The sequence below is a fragment of the Eutrema salsugineum genome, unplaced genomic scaffold, assembly GCF_000478725.1.
Source record: "Eutrema salsugineum unplaced genomic scaffold, Eutsalg1_0 scaffold_4, whole genome shotgun sequence".
NCBI classification, from domain to species: domain Eukaryota; kingdom Viridiplantae; phylum Streptophyta; class Magnoliopsida; order Brassicales; family Brassicaceae; genus Eutrema; species Eutrema salsugineum.
The window spans coordinates 947,044-958,579 of record NW_006256686.1 but is presented as its reverse complement, the minus strand read 5'-3'; the positions used below and the strand labels follow the sequence as shown (position 1 = coordinate 958,579).

Sequence of the window (11,536 nt, the reverse complement as noted above, 5' to 3'; positions counted from 1 at the left end):
TCAGTCGTAATATCGTCGTAATATTACGACGAATTTACGACGCGTTCACAAGTCAGTCGTAAAATCGTCGTAATTTTGAAATCCAATATTTTGAATCTTTTATATCTGATTGGTTGTAAGGTATTTCACATATGTTTTTGATTGGTTATCTTATTTTATATGAAAAGCTGTCAATCTGATCAAAATCAAAAATTTGAAAAAAAACATACATATTTACAAGTTCATTCATGTTTTTGTAAATGTTAAGTAAAAGGTTATATATTAGATTAGATGATTTCAATATTTATTATCTCATGTACTAAATCCGTCATACATGCAAAGTTATAAACCTTTTGTTATATGTTAGGATACAATAAGCTTTGCGTTGTTCTTTATGCAATAAGTCTTTTGAAAGATTTAGGGTTTGATAACTTTTTACATAGACATCGTAAAACTGTCGTTCTATGGTCGTAACGGTACGATGGTTTTACGACGAATGTTCCTTAAACCGTCGTTAAACCGTCGTAACACTGATGAGGATCATACGTCTGCTAACCCCCGGATTGGCTCCAGATCCGAGGTACGAGGTAATAAATGTTGTAACGTTACGACGGTTTTACGACGGTTTAGGATTTAGTCGTCGTAAAACCGTCGTAACAGTCAAACGTTCTCATCATGACACGTGTCATGTCATGCAATGGACCGACTGTTATACAACCAAATCGTCGTAACGTTACGACGATTTTACGACGATCACAAAATCTATATAAGGGATGCGAGTTTTCCTCCTTCGTCGCTCATTCCTCTATTCTCTCTCTCTCTCTAAAAATCTCTCTCTCTCTCTACCTCTCCCTCCTCTCCCTACTCTCCAGCCACTTTGTAAGTTTTTTTAAAAAAATTATTTTCATTATAATTTTGTTTAAATATTAATAATTAGATATATATATAATTAAGAGATTTAGGGTTTAGGTTCGGAATTTAGATAGGTCCGGAATTTATAAATATATGATATAATTAGTAACTATATTTCTTTTAATTTTGTAGATTACTTAGATATGGCTCCTCGGGCAAATAGGTTCCACTACCGACAGATGGTAGATCCAGACGGTATGGCCCCGTCCACCTCAGCGACAGGGTCCGTCATTCCGGAGTCCTCGGGAACACAACGAACGGTTTCGCAACCGGTCATTGTACCACAGCCGGCACCGCCCCCACCACCACCAGCCGAACCAGCAGCCCCTGCACCAGCCGAACCAGCAGCCCCAGCACCAGCCGAACCAGCAGCCCCGATACAGCCTATACCGTATGCCCAATTTATGGTACAAGATCTTCTACGCCAACTGGGTCGTGAGAGTATGAACAAACTCGATCCGGATTGAGCCCTGGGAACATTTTGGTACGAGATTTTTTTTTTAAAAAATATTTTTTAAACAAATAATATTTATAATTAATTTAAATTAATTTAATTTTTATTTGCATTTGACTAGGTTTACGATCGACAATGCGGTCGGTCGTAACGTTGCCGACATCATCAAAGGGTTTTTCGTACAACCTCATACCAGCTGGAAGAAGCTGGATCAGGCAACTCTTGACACTTGGTTCAAGTGTTTTGCGGTAAGTACTTTAAAATTTTGATTTATATTATTATTTTTAATTTTTTACAATAATTACTAACTTTTTGTTTTTTTTCTAGCAAAACTGGCATTGAGAAACTTCCGCACACGGACGTGTGGAGACGGCCTTCAAAGAGAAGGTCAAGTTTCGCCTCAACAACACCGTTTCTGACTGGAAGCGGAAGTGGGAGGTCGACGGTGACAAGGCCAAGTCGGCGCCAATGGCCGATACCGTGTGGCGGGGTCTGGTCCAGTATTGGTTTACTCCACACAACCAGACTATTGCCGCCAAGTGTTCCACATCCAGGTATTTTAATTTGTGTTTATATTAAATTAAATTATGTGTTTTCCTCCTTAATACATTCTAATGAATATATATTTTTCAGGAACGCTACTAACGATGCGGGAAATCGGAAAAACGTCCCGCACACTTCCGGCCAGATTCCTTTTGCCGGGAGACGACTTATGATGGTAATTAAATTTAAATTATTAAGTTTTTTTTTTTAAATAATTAACTCTTACTTGTCTTATTAATATTTTCATTTTGATTTTGTAGGTCGAAGAAAACGGGGGACAACTTCCTCCAATGACGAAGGTCTTCGCCGGGACCCATAAGAAGCGGAACGGCGAATTCACGGATCCTCGGGCGGAGGATATCTACAACGCTGCCTGTGCGGCGATCGAGGAGCGGCAGACGCAACTCACTCAGCAAGCGCGTCCGACGTCTCCCGGAGGTAGCTCGGTCCATTCGACCCCAACGCTGACGGTGGCGGAGATGGACCATATTTTCGAAGAGGTAAGATCTTTTAAAAAATTTAATGTAATTTTAACTTTATATTGTACTTTTCAACATAATTTATTTACATATTTTCAGGTTGCCCCTAAGAAAAAGGGGCGGATTTTAGGGATGGGATCCATCCGTGATACCCCGGTCGCTACGACACTGGTCATGTTCGGGCACCGGATCCGCTTATCCTCCAGGAGATCGATCAGATGCGAACCAAATACGAGACGAAGATCGACCAGTTGTACGGTCTCTTCGAGATTATGGGAGCCGACAACCCGGTGCTCATGGCGCAGTTGGATCGGCTGCGGGCAGATGGAGTTGTCGGATCATCAGCTGGGTCATCTTCTAGGAGGCAACCACCGGTGCAGACGGACGAGGAGATGTTCCGGTCTCTCGGAGTTGATCCTCCTAGAGCTGGGGATCAGGCGCCGGAAGCCTCCAACCAAAGATCCGGGGATCAGGCGGCGGAAACCTCTAACCGAAGACCCGGCAAAGAACATGTGGAGCAAGACGATGGGGAGCAGGCCGGTGACGGAATCGACCTTAGTTTAGATTTAGATCTAGATCTTTAGGGATTTTTTGTAATTACTAGAATTAATTTTTATTTGAATTTTAATCAAAATTTAAATTGTAAATTAATTCTTTTTTTAATTTAAATTTTAATTCGAATTTATTTTTTTTTAATTTCAATTATACAAAACATCGTATAATCGTCGTAATATAATTATTATTATTTTAATAAACCATCGTAAATTCGTCGTAACATGTACGACGAAGTTACGACAAAATTATATGACGAATATACGTCCGTGTTTTACGACGATTTTACGACGAAATGATAAAATATTTTACGATTAAATTACGATGAAACTTGCTACGACGATCCTATGTCGATTTATAACGACGACTTTACGACGGTTTCAGTCGAAGACCAAATCAAGGCAATCCGATGTAAAGTCGTCGTAAACTGTACGACGCGTTTACGACGATATTTTTCCGTCGATGTTACGACGAAAATAAACCGTCGTAGATTTTACGACGATTTCTCTATTACGACGATGAGTTTACGACGATTTTGAAATCGTCGTTAGTTTGTCGTAATAGCCCTATTACGACGAAATAGCGACGATTTTGGCCTTTGTAAAATGGTGTTTTTCTTGTAGCGTTTATCTGTAATAATTTTTAAAAACAATAATGGAATTTGGAAACTTTTTTAATTTTCAATATTGTGGTGGACCAACAAAATTTTGATACATAATTTCCATATTTTTTATATTTGTTTTATTAGCAATAATATTAGAATTTGTAAACTTTCTTAATTTTTAATGTTAATATGGACCAATAAAATTACTTTTTTCATCATATGTGGACACTTTTAGAAGCATATAGATAGCGTCAACTTTTATTAGTAATAATAGATTTATAGAGTTATTAATTTATAAAGAGATTAATAAGATCAAAATTTAAATTTGAGACTAAAACAATTATTAGTTAATAAAGTTTATTGATTTATCCAATAATAATTTATAGAGTTTCTATTGCATAATAGAAATGAGCAATTGTGTAATCAGTTTGGCATTCTTGACATATTTCAAGTAATGCAAAAATTCAAAAAAACAAAAAGTTAAACAGTTAGAAATCAACGCAAGTTTAGAGGATGGATATATTGTGGAGCTTCTCAACGTACTATGGATGGTTTGCAATTTTTTGGGTCAATGATAGTTTCCTATCAAAATTTGGAAGTATCAGCTCTAATACATTTGCAGGTACCAAATTTTACTGCCATAATTACTTTGTAATTGTGTGTGTTTTTAATGTAATTCTTTATTTATGTTATTGATAATATTTTTATTTGTGTAGATAAATTCTCTGTAATAGCACGTCAGCACCCTTCGGCAATGTACTTAATACACTATTACTGATCACAGACATCAACATCAGTACTTTGACAAAGACTCGTTAAGACGCATAAAACTATAGCATTGCTAACTATTACTTTGGTTTTTGTAAAATAGAGAAACAAAACAAGTTTTCAGAAATAAACAAGAGAAATAATTAACTCAAGATATAGAAAATATATATATATATATATATAAATTTAGGGTTTCCGGAAGACTCTGCCGGCGAGAACTGCGGCGTCCATAACAATGGAGATGACATCAATGACTTCATCGGCATTGCATTTGTTACCATTAAAAGTCGGTAGCTTCATATTGCTGAAATTATTCATGCAATTTATGAACTTCTGACTACACTCTTGGCTTAGATAATCATCTGTGCATCAATAATAAATATGGTTAAGTCAAAATTGTAACAAATTTAGTAAAAGTGAGAGTAGAAATAGAGTGTATATATGTGGTTCATTACTATTCTTGGTTTGGACACAAGCATCATGCTTCATGCAACAAGAATCAAGACCATCACATGGTCTCTCTCCAGGACATCCACTGTACAATAGTCCACAATACTTCCCATACCTCAAAAGTGGAGGCACTGTCCAATTTCACACATTAATTTTTGTCATGTCTATACAAGTAAATTCTTTAACAAAAATCAAAAATTGATCTTGCTTAGAGTTTGTTCACCTGAACAGAACTCCGATTCACATTTCCGGCTACATTCTTTGCTCTGCCAAAACAAATTAAATTCTAGCGGTGATCGATCGGTACAAATAGGAATTAAACCAAATGACATATCACGTATCAAATCCCACTTAGTCAGAATATGAAAGAAGAAGATGAAATGGGGGAAAATTAGGTTATTCTCACATTGTCTTGTTACATAAATCCTCAGATAGACATAGAGAATTTTTGGTCTAATCATCAAACCAATCATAGCTACACGGTTTACCTAAACCGACTACTCTGATATTCTAGTAGATAACTGCATTAAAAATATGAAAGAAACATGATCTGACCAGGGAAATGGTGGGATGTGTGAGCTGAACACCGACGTTAAGTGCAGAGACGGAGACAGAGAAGAAGAAGAAAAGGAAAGGGAAAAGTATGATCGGAGCCGCCATTAATGAAAAGATAAAAACCACTGAAAAAGCTCGGAAAGTGAGAAGAATATATATTTTGGTTTTGCTGGAAAATAAAATGAGAAAGGAGGAAGGTAGAGGACGAAGAGTCTGTGACTCTGTGTTTGGTCTTTTATTTGTCGTCTTATGTCTCGTGATTCATTTGTTTGTGATGGCTAATATTGAATTTCCATATTACCCTTATCTCTAATCCTTTCGTCTTCTTTAGTCCTTGCTCGTTTTATCACATATTCAATTTTACAATGTTCTTATGTATTTAATTAGTTTTGCTCAGACATAATTATATCCAAACTACCACCATAACAATACAGCTCATCATCATTAATATTATATTCTTAAATACTAAGAGTCTAGACAATAAAGTGGTCATCAGAAAAAAACAAAAATCGGTAGAACAGCTTCAGCGAAAACAATTGGACTTCAGACTATGCATAAGTTTGAACGTGTTAAAGAAGAACCAATACCTCGAAAAATCATAGAATTTATGCGAAGTGAGTATGGATGCGAGATCCCCTACCAACATGCTTGGGATGCGCGTGAATATGCAGTTAGTGTTGCTAGAAGAATAGCAGAGAAAGGCTATGGTAAAATTCTCAAATATTTGCACATATTGAAACAAGCTAATCCGGGTACGCATACTCATTTCAAAACTGATTCCGATAATAGATTCAAATATCTATTTATTTTTTTCGGCCAGTCGATTAGAGGTTTCTATAAAGCCATGCGTAGGGTTATTGTTGTTGATGGCACGTTTTTGAAAAGCAAATACAAAGGTGTGCTGCTTGTTGCTACAGATTTAGATGGTGACTCCAACTTGTATCAAATAGCATTTGGGGTTGTTGATTCAGAGAATGATCGGTCTTGGGAGTGGTTTTTCAGGCAACTCTTGGTCGTTATAGCTGATGGGCAAGGTGTACCTTTTGTGTCAGATAGAAATTTGTCTGTTTCTAAAGCACTTGCTAAAGTTTACCCGCACTCTTCACATGGAATTTGCAAACATCATTTGTTGAGTAATGTGGCATTCCATTTCAAGACAAAGGGTTTGGTTGGTTTAATTGCAAAAGCGTCTAAAGAATATATGGTTTCTGAATTTGAGAGGAGATTCAACGATATTTGCAACATTAGTCCGCTCGTTGCAAAATATTTGATGGAAGCTGGTGTAGAAAAGTGGGCGCGATGTAGATTTTCTGGATTCAGATATGACATTCGAACCACTAACCCAACTGAGTTGCTGAATTCTGTTCTGCGAGCACCCAGAGAGTTCTCTGTCATTCCTTTGTTGGACAGCATCAGAGAAATGTTAACACAATGGTTTTATGATCGTAGAAGAGTAATCTCAAAGCATAATTCCCCCTTAACTATTGAGATCGAGAAAAAAATTTACAGGAGGATTGAGAAAGATAAATCATTTCGGGTTCATCCAGTAAAAAATTTACAGGAGGATTGAGAAAGATAAATCATTTCGGGTTCATCCAGTTACCTTTAATCGATTTTTGGTTAGAGGAGACAAATTCGATTGTGTAGTTGACTTGGAGCTAAGGTCGTGTACTAGTGGGAAGTACACACTGTTAAAAATTCCTTGCAGACATGCCATCAAAGCTGGTTTTTTGGTGAACAAGGAACCACATACACTTACGGATGCAAGGTCTACTATAACAATCTTAATCTCCTTTTGCAATATTCGATTTTTTTTTCTTACCTTGAAAATACATTGCATTCTAGGTATACCTCTGTCGTATGGAGAATAGCTTACAAAGAAAGCATTAATCCAATAGGTGTTCCTGAGGATGCATGGGTCGTCCCATTGGGCATTGAAAATTCCAAAGTTCTTGCACCAGAAACACGGAGAGCAGCTGGTAGACGACGCAAGCAAATATATGAGACGGTGGAAGACGTGATACTTAATTCACAGGGATCACAGAGGACTAAAAAACATAAGTGTAGTCGTTGTGGTTTGGAAGGACACAAGAGAGGGACATGTGACATGCCTATCTAGGCATCTCTTTTCAGTTTGAGCCACCAAACTTTGTTTTTCTAGGGTTAGGCGATGGAGATGGGGATTCTTCCCCAGATCCATTGTTCTTTCTCCTTTTTATCTTATTAACTTTTCTGTTTCATTCTTTTGCATTCTTATATGTCTTTCATCATTCATTGCATCATGTAGATTAGTCCCAGAGAGTCAAGTTGTTTGAAGATATCGACAAGCATATATATCGATTAGGATTTCTATTGTTCTTAGCCATATTCTGGATCTCATCTCTTCTAAGTTATTCGTAAAGCATGAGAGTAGATTCATGACCTATTCTCTGAGCCTAGGATCGATCAGAGCCACGAGAGTGCTGTATCAGATCATCTGTACCTAGCTTCAGAAGAACATAGTCGCTATAGGAGTCGAAAGCTACCTATAGAGAAGATGTGAGCAGACGAATTCAGTGTCCAATGCATGATCTTAAGTTTAGCATGAGAGCGAGAGTTAATTGCTAGATCTAAGAGATTAATTGATTAAGGTGACGACTGTTGGTTAATCATACATGTGTCTATTCTAGTTCAATGCAGATTCCCAGAAACAGATGAAGATAAATCACCTGGAAGCTAAATGGAAATGCCACCATACATCGATTAGAGTAAACCGGAGAAGTCTAAATCACCACCTATGAGTTCAAAAGTCTTTAGTTTGAGTCGATATGCTTTAGATGTTCTTTTAACAATTCATCCTGCATTGTATTTCTTGTGAATACTAGATTAGGTTTAGTTTAGGATCTTAACCAAAAACCCCAAATCTTTTATTGGTTATGATGTTTGCTTACTTCCCAGTTTGTTGTTTCTTGCAGATTAGACATCCTCCCTGTGGATCGACACCCTAAGTCCTACAACGTACATCTGTGCACTTGCAGACACTTGGGTTTTATAAATTTAAAATTTAAGGAGGACCAACGGGCTTGTTAAATCTCGAATGATGATTCAGGAACGAAAACCAAATTGTAATCAGGATCATCTTCTCTATATCCATTATTTGGAAATGTGGGTATTTTTGAATTTTTTTCCCTCGAAGGCAACGACTTCTTGACTGTGGGTACTGGCGGTTTATATTCTAATGGCTGTGAAGCAGGTGTTAGTTCAAACCCATTAACAAACGAATCTTGAGATAGATGGCCTAACGCCTTTTCAAGGAACTCCTGGGTACTTAATCCTAAATTAATGTCTGATAACTGAGTCAAGTGGACATCATGGAGATCAGCCAAAGGCCCATCGTTTTTAACGGCCTGTAAATACAAAAAAAATATGAGACATTGTTAACATCATTATTGAACAATGAAGGACATCATCAATAAAAAAAAAAAAACAGACAAAAATAACACAAAACCAAATATTTTACAAAACACAAGTAAATATGTCACATACAACTTTTACAAGACAACATAGATATTACATTTTAAATAATTGTTCAGTTATAAATATAACAATACGAAGGAAATCCCTAAATGAGAGTTATATTCGATAGACTAGTAAATCATCGCTTAGAGTTTCTTGTCTTTCGTACCGTTTTTGGAAGTGGAACAGTCTCAGGATTGGTGAGTAAAGCACTTGTAGTTGGTTCCCTGATCTTGTTGCATTGATGGGTGGAGCACTTGGAGCCGGTTCTCCTATCTTCATTGTCAACTCATGATGAGGCCATTCAAGCTGAACCAGACTTAACCAAGCCGCAACTACAAGAAGTGGAAGTACCAATCATTCATCAAGGGCCAATAACAAGACAAAGAGCAAAGGTCCTTCAACACAAGTACAACCAAAGCATGTTACAAGCCATATCTCAAGTGGATCAAACAAGGTCGCAAGAAGACCAAGAAAATGAGCCACATAATAACGCCCATCAACAACAAGCTTGGACTGGATTACTTGAAGAATGCCAAGAGCTAGCAAACGGCCCAGCTTCAAAGAGTCAAGATATTTGGCCCCTTTTACCAAATCAAGCCCAAGTCTACATGCTGATTATCTCGCCAATGAACCAAGACACTTAAGAGGGAAGATTCAAGTCTAGTCAAAGACACACTAGTCTCGGGCACCAAATCAGGTAAGCGTTCAATCAAGATTTATTCCTTTGACTAACTAAGTTTCTTGTCTTTGATCTTATGCAGGGACAATTTAGTTTAGTAGTCTTTTATTTCCTTTTTTGAGTCCTTTAATGTAGCATTTTAATTTACAAGTCATGTTGTTTTGAGTCTTTACTTTTAAAAGTCATGTTGTTTTGAGTCTTTACTTTTAAAAGTCCTGTTGTTTTGAGTCTTTTTATTTCTTTGAGTCTAAGCTGCTAGGACCATCATATAAGATCCCATTACAGCCTTGTAATTTTTCACCTTTCATATCAATAAAAATTGAACTTTCTTCAAACCAGTTTTCTTTGAGAGAAACTTTTTTACCCATTTGTTCTAGTTGAGACCAGTACCTCCTAGATCAAAGTTCTTGTGTTTTATCACAAGTCTTACACAACTTGTGTGGTACACTTTGATCCACCTAGTCACTTAGCCACCACATCGATTCACTTGTCTAGAGTTGCTCATTCATTTGAATCAACCCTTGGCCATCGACCTAAAGCTTTGCTTCCGATTATGTAGAAGTCCTTGACAACTTGGTGCTTTTATCATTTTTGGTATCAGAGCTGAAGTTCCTTCAGCCCAGGTTTTATCTCATTATAGTTGCATCTAGTTTCCAATAATCATATTCATTCTGTTAAAAAAAAAAGAATTTAGTTCACATTATATCATCTTGTTTGCATCATTTTCCATTAGTTCATCGTTAAATTATTTTATCATCAAAGTTAAAAAAAAAAAAGAACTCATCATAACATCTCATTGTTCATCGTGTATCTGAGTCTTGTCCTAAGTTTTTGCATCAAAGAAAAGTAAAAAAAAATTAGCCCTGAATTGTTGTGTTGATTTTCCAAACTTGAGTGCATTAGTCAATATTTCCATATTTGTTTCAATCACTCTTTGACTCACAAACTCGTTTAAATTCTAATTTATTTAGACAAATTTTTTTTCCTTAAGTAATTCAATTAGAGTCTGTCATTATAAAATCAAAAAAAAAAGAGAAAGCATAATTTACATTTTTTTGATAATTCAGACTTGACATATTTATTCTCTTATTTCTTGAACGAGCTTTTTGAGATGGGGGAGATTTTCTAAAAAATTAGGAAACAGAAAATAATTAACTTTTTTCTCATAAAAAGTAGGAAAGAAAAAAAGAATAAACATATTTATTTCTAGGTATATAAACGCGTGTAAATACTTTTTTGTTGGGACCACATAGTATTTGTGTCTATTTCTCTCTCTAAGAGACATATCTCTATATCCCTATCTCTCTATAAGACATAGTGCTAACTTTGGAGTTTTGAAAATATGGCCCCACCAAAACTACTCAAAAACTAATAAAAACTTAAAACTATCCATTTTTCAAATAAAACTTAAAAAGTACCCTATTCTCAAACATACCCTAATTTTTAATCTCATTGAATAGTTCAAGATTTTTTTTTCAAAATATTTGATGTTATAAGATATGATTTTTTACAACACAGTTTGAACTTTTTTAAAAGCTAGAGAGCAGTCATTTGAAAACTAATTTGTGCGAGTAGCAAACCAAGTGACCAGTCCTTCGTATTTCTTCCTCCAATCCTCTTGCAGTGTGCTTAACCTGTTTCTAATTGTGACATCAATCATCTTTTTAAGGATCCGGTGAGTGTTTGGGTTTTCTTTATGCCGCCGATTGTTTCTTTCGTGCCAGATGTGATGGATTGCTGTTTGGAATTCATAGCGGAACAGAAAGACGTTATGCAATTGTAGGTTGGTTTGGTTGCCATTTTCAATATCTCCTCCCAGTCAGCTGTTAAACTCTGTTTCGTGATTCCTCCCACGAAATTTTCCTAGATTTTCCTGTGGTTCGTTACAGAATGAGCAGCCAGTATGAACATTGATGTTCCAGGATTCAATTATATCCCTGTTCGAGAATTTAAAAACATGTTCGATGGGTTTAAACAAACATAGAAAAAAATAATTTTTTTTCTCAAATACCATCATTTAAGATGGTATTTACATCTATTTTTTTCAACTATAAACTGCATTT

The 11,536-nt window shown here is 36.2% G+C and overlaps 3 protein-coding genes across 4 annotated transcripts; 2 read left to right on the top strand and 1 right to left on the bottom strand.

Annotated features, from left to right (window-relative positions):
• The first annotated feature begins 460 nt into the window (after window positions 1-460).
• On the top strand, window positions 461-2,477 carry LOC112084599 (vegetative cell wall protein gp1-like). The gene is made up of 5 exons (XM_024153823.1): window positions 461-566; window positions 1,024-1,282; window positions 1,673-1,790; window positions 2,149-2,326; window positions 2,467-2,477. The coding sequence occupies exons 1-5, from the start codon at window positions 461-463 to the stop codon at window positions 2,475-2,477; spliced, it is 672 nt and encodes a 223-aa protein (XP_024009591.1).
• A 1,796-nt stretch (window positions 2,478-4,273) lies between these two features.
• Window positions 4,274-5,538, bottom strand: LOC18013667 (phospholipase A2-alpha). Of its 2 annotated transcripts, XM_006396041.2 has the most exons (4): window positions 5,297-5,538; window positions 4,965-5,007; window positions 4,747-4,872; window positions 4,274-4,653 (listed from the first exon to the last, which is right to left on the bottom strand). In XM_006396041.2, the coding sequence occupies exons 1-4, from the start codon at window positions 5,399-5,401 to the stop codon at window positions 4,478-4,480; spliced, it is 450 nt and encodes a 149-aa protein (XP_006396104.1). In that variant the 5' UTR covers window positions 5,402-5,538; the 3' UTR covers window positions 4,274-4,477. The 2 variants fall into 2 exon arrangements, with proteins under 2 accessions (XP_006396104.1, XP_006396102.1); XM_006396039.2 differs by having other exon boundaries at window positions 4,965-5,521.
• A 602-nt stretch (window positions 5,539-6,140) lies between these two features.
• LOC112084598 lies at window positions 6,141-6,866 on the top strand. Its single transcript, XM_024153822.1, has one exon. It carries the CDS (start codon window positions 6,141-6,143, stop codon window positions 6,864-6,866), a length of 726 nt encoding a protein of 241 aa, XP_024009590.1.
• The last annotated feature ends 4,670 nt before the right edge of the window (window positions 6,867-11,536 follow it).

Excerpts from the sequence above, each read along its gene's own strand:
- LOC112084599 (XM_024153823.1), top strand. The coding sequence starts at position 461 with ATGGTTTTACGACGAATGTTCCTTAAACCGTCGTTAAACCGTCGTAAC. Across the intron at positions 567-1,023 it reads CTCCAGATCCGAGGTACGAG|ATTACTTAGATATGGCTCCT; the intron begins GTAATAAATGTT and ends TTAATTTTGTAG. Across the intron at positions 1,791-2,148 it reads GCGGAAGTGGGAGGTCGACG|GTCGAAGAAAACGGGGGACA; the intron begins GTGACAAGGCCA and ends TTGATTTTGTAG.
- LOC18013667 (XM_006396039.2), bottom strand. The coding sequence starts at position 5,214 with ATGATTGGTTTGATGATTAGACCAAAAATTCTCTATGTCTATCTGAGG. Across the intron at positions 4,873-4,964 it reads TGAATCGGAGTTCTGTTCAG|TGCCTCCACTTTTGAGGTAT; the intron begins GTGAACAAACTC and ends GAAATTGGACAG. Across the intron at positions 4,654-4,746 it reads TTGTGTCCAAACCAAGAATA|ATGATTATCTAAGCCAAGAG; the intron begins GTAATGAACCAC and ends ATTGATGCACAG.
- LOC112084598 (XM_024153822.1), top strand. The coding sequence starts at position 6,141 with ATGCGTAGGGTTATTGTTGTTGATGGCACGTTTTTGAAAAGCAAATAC.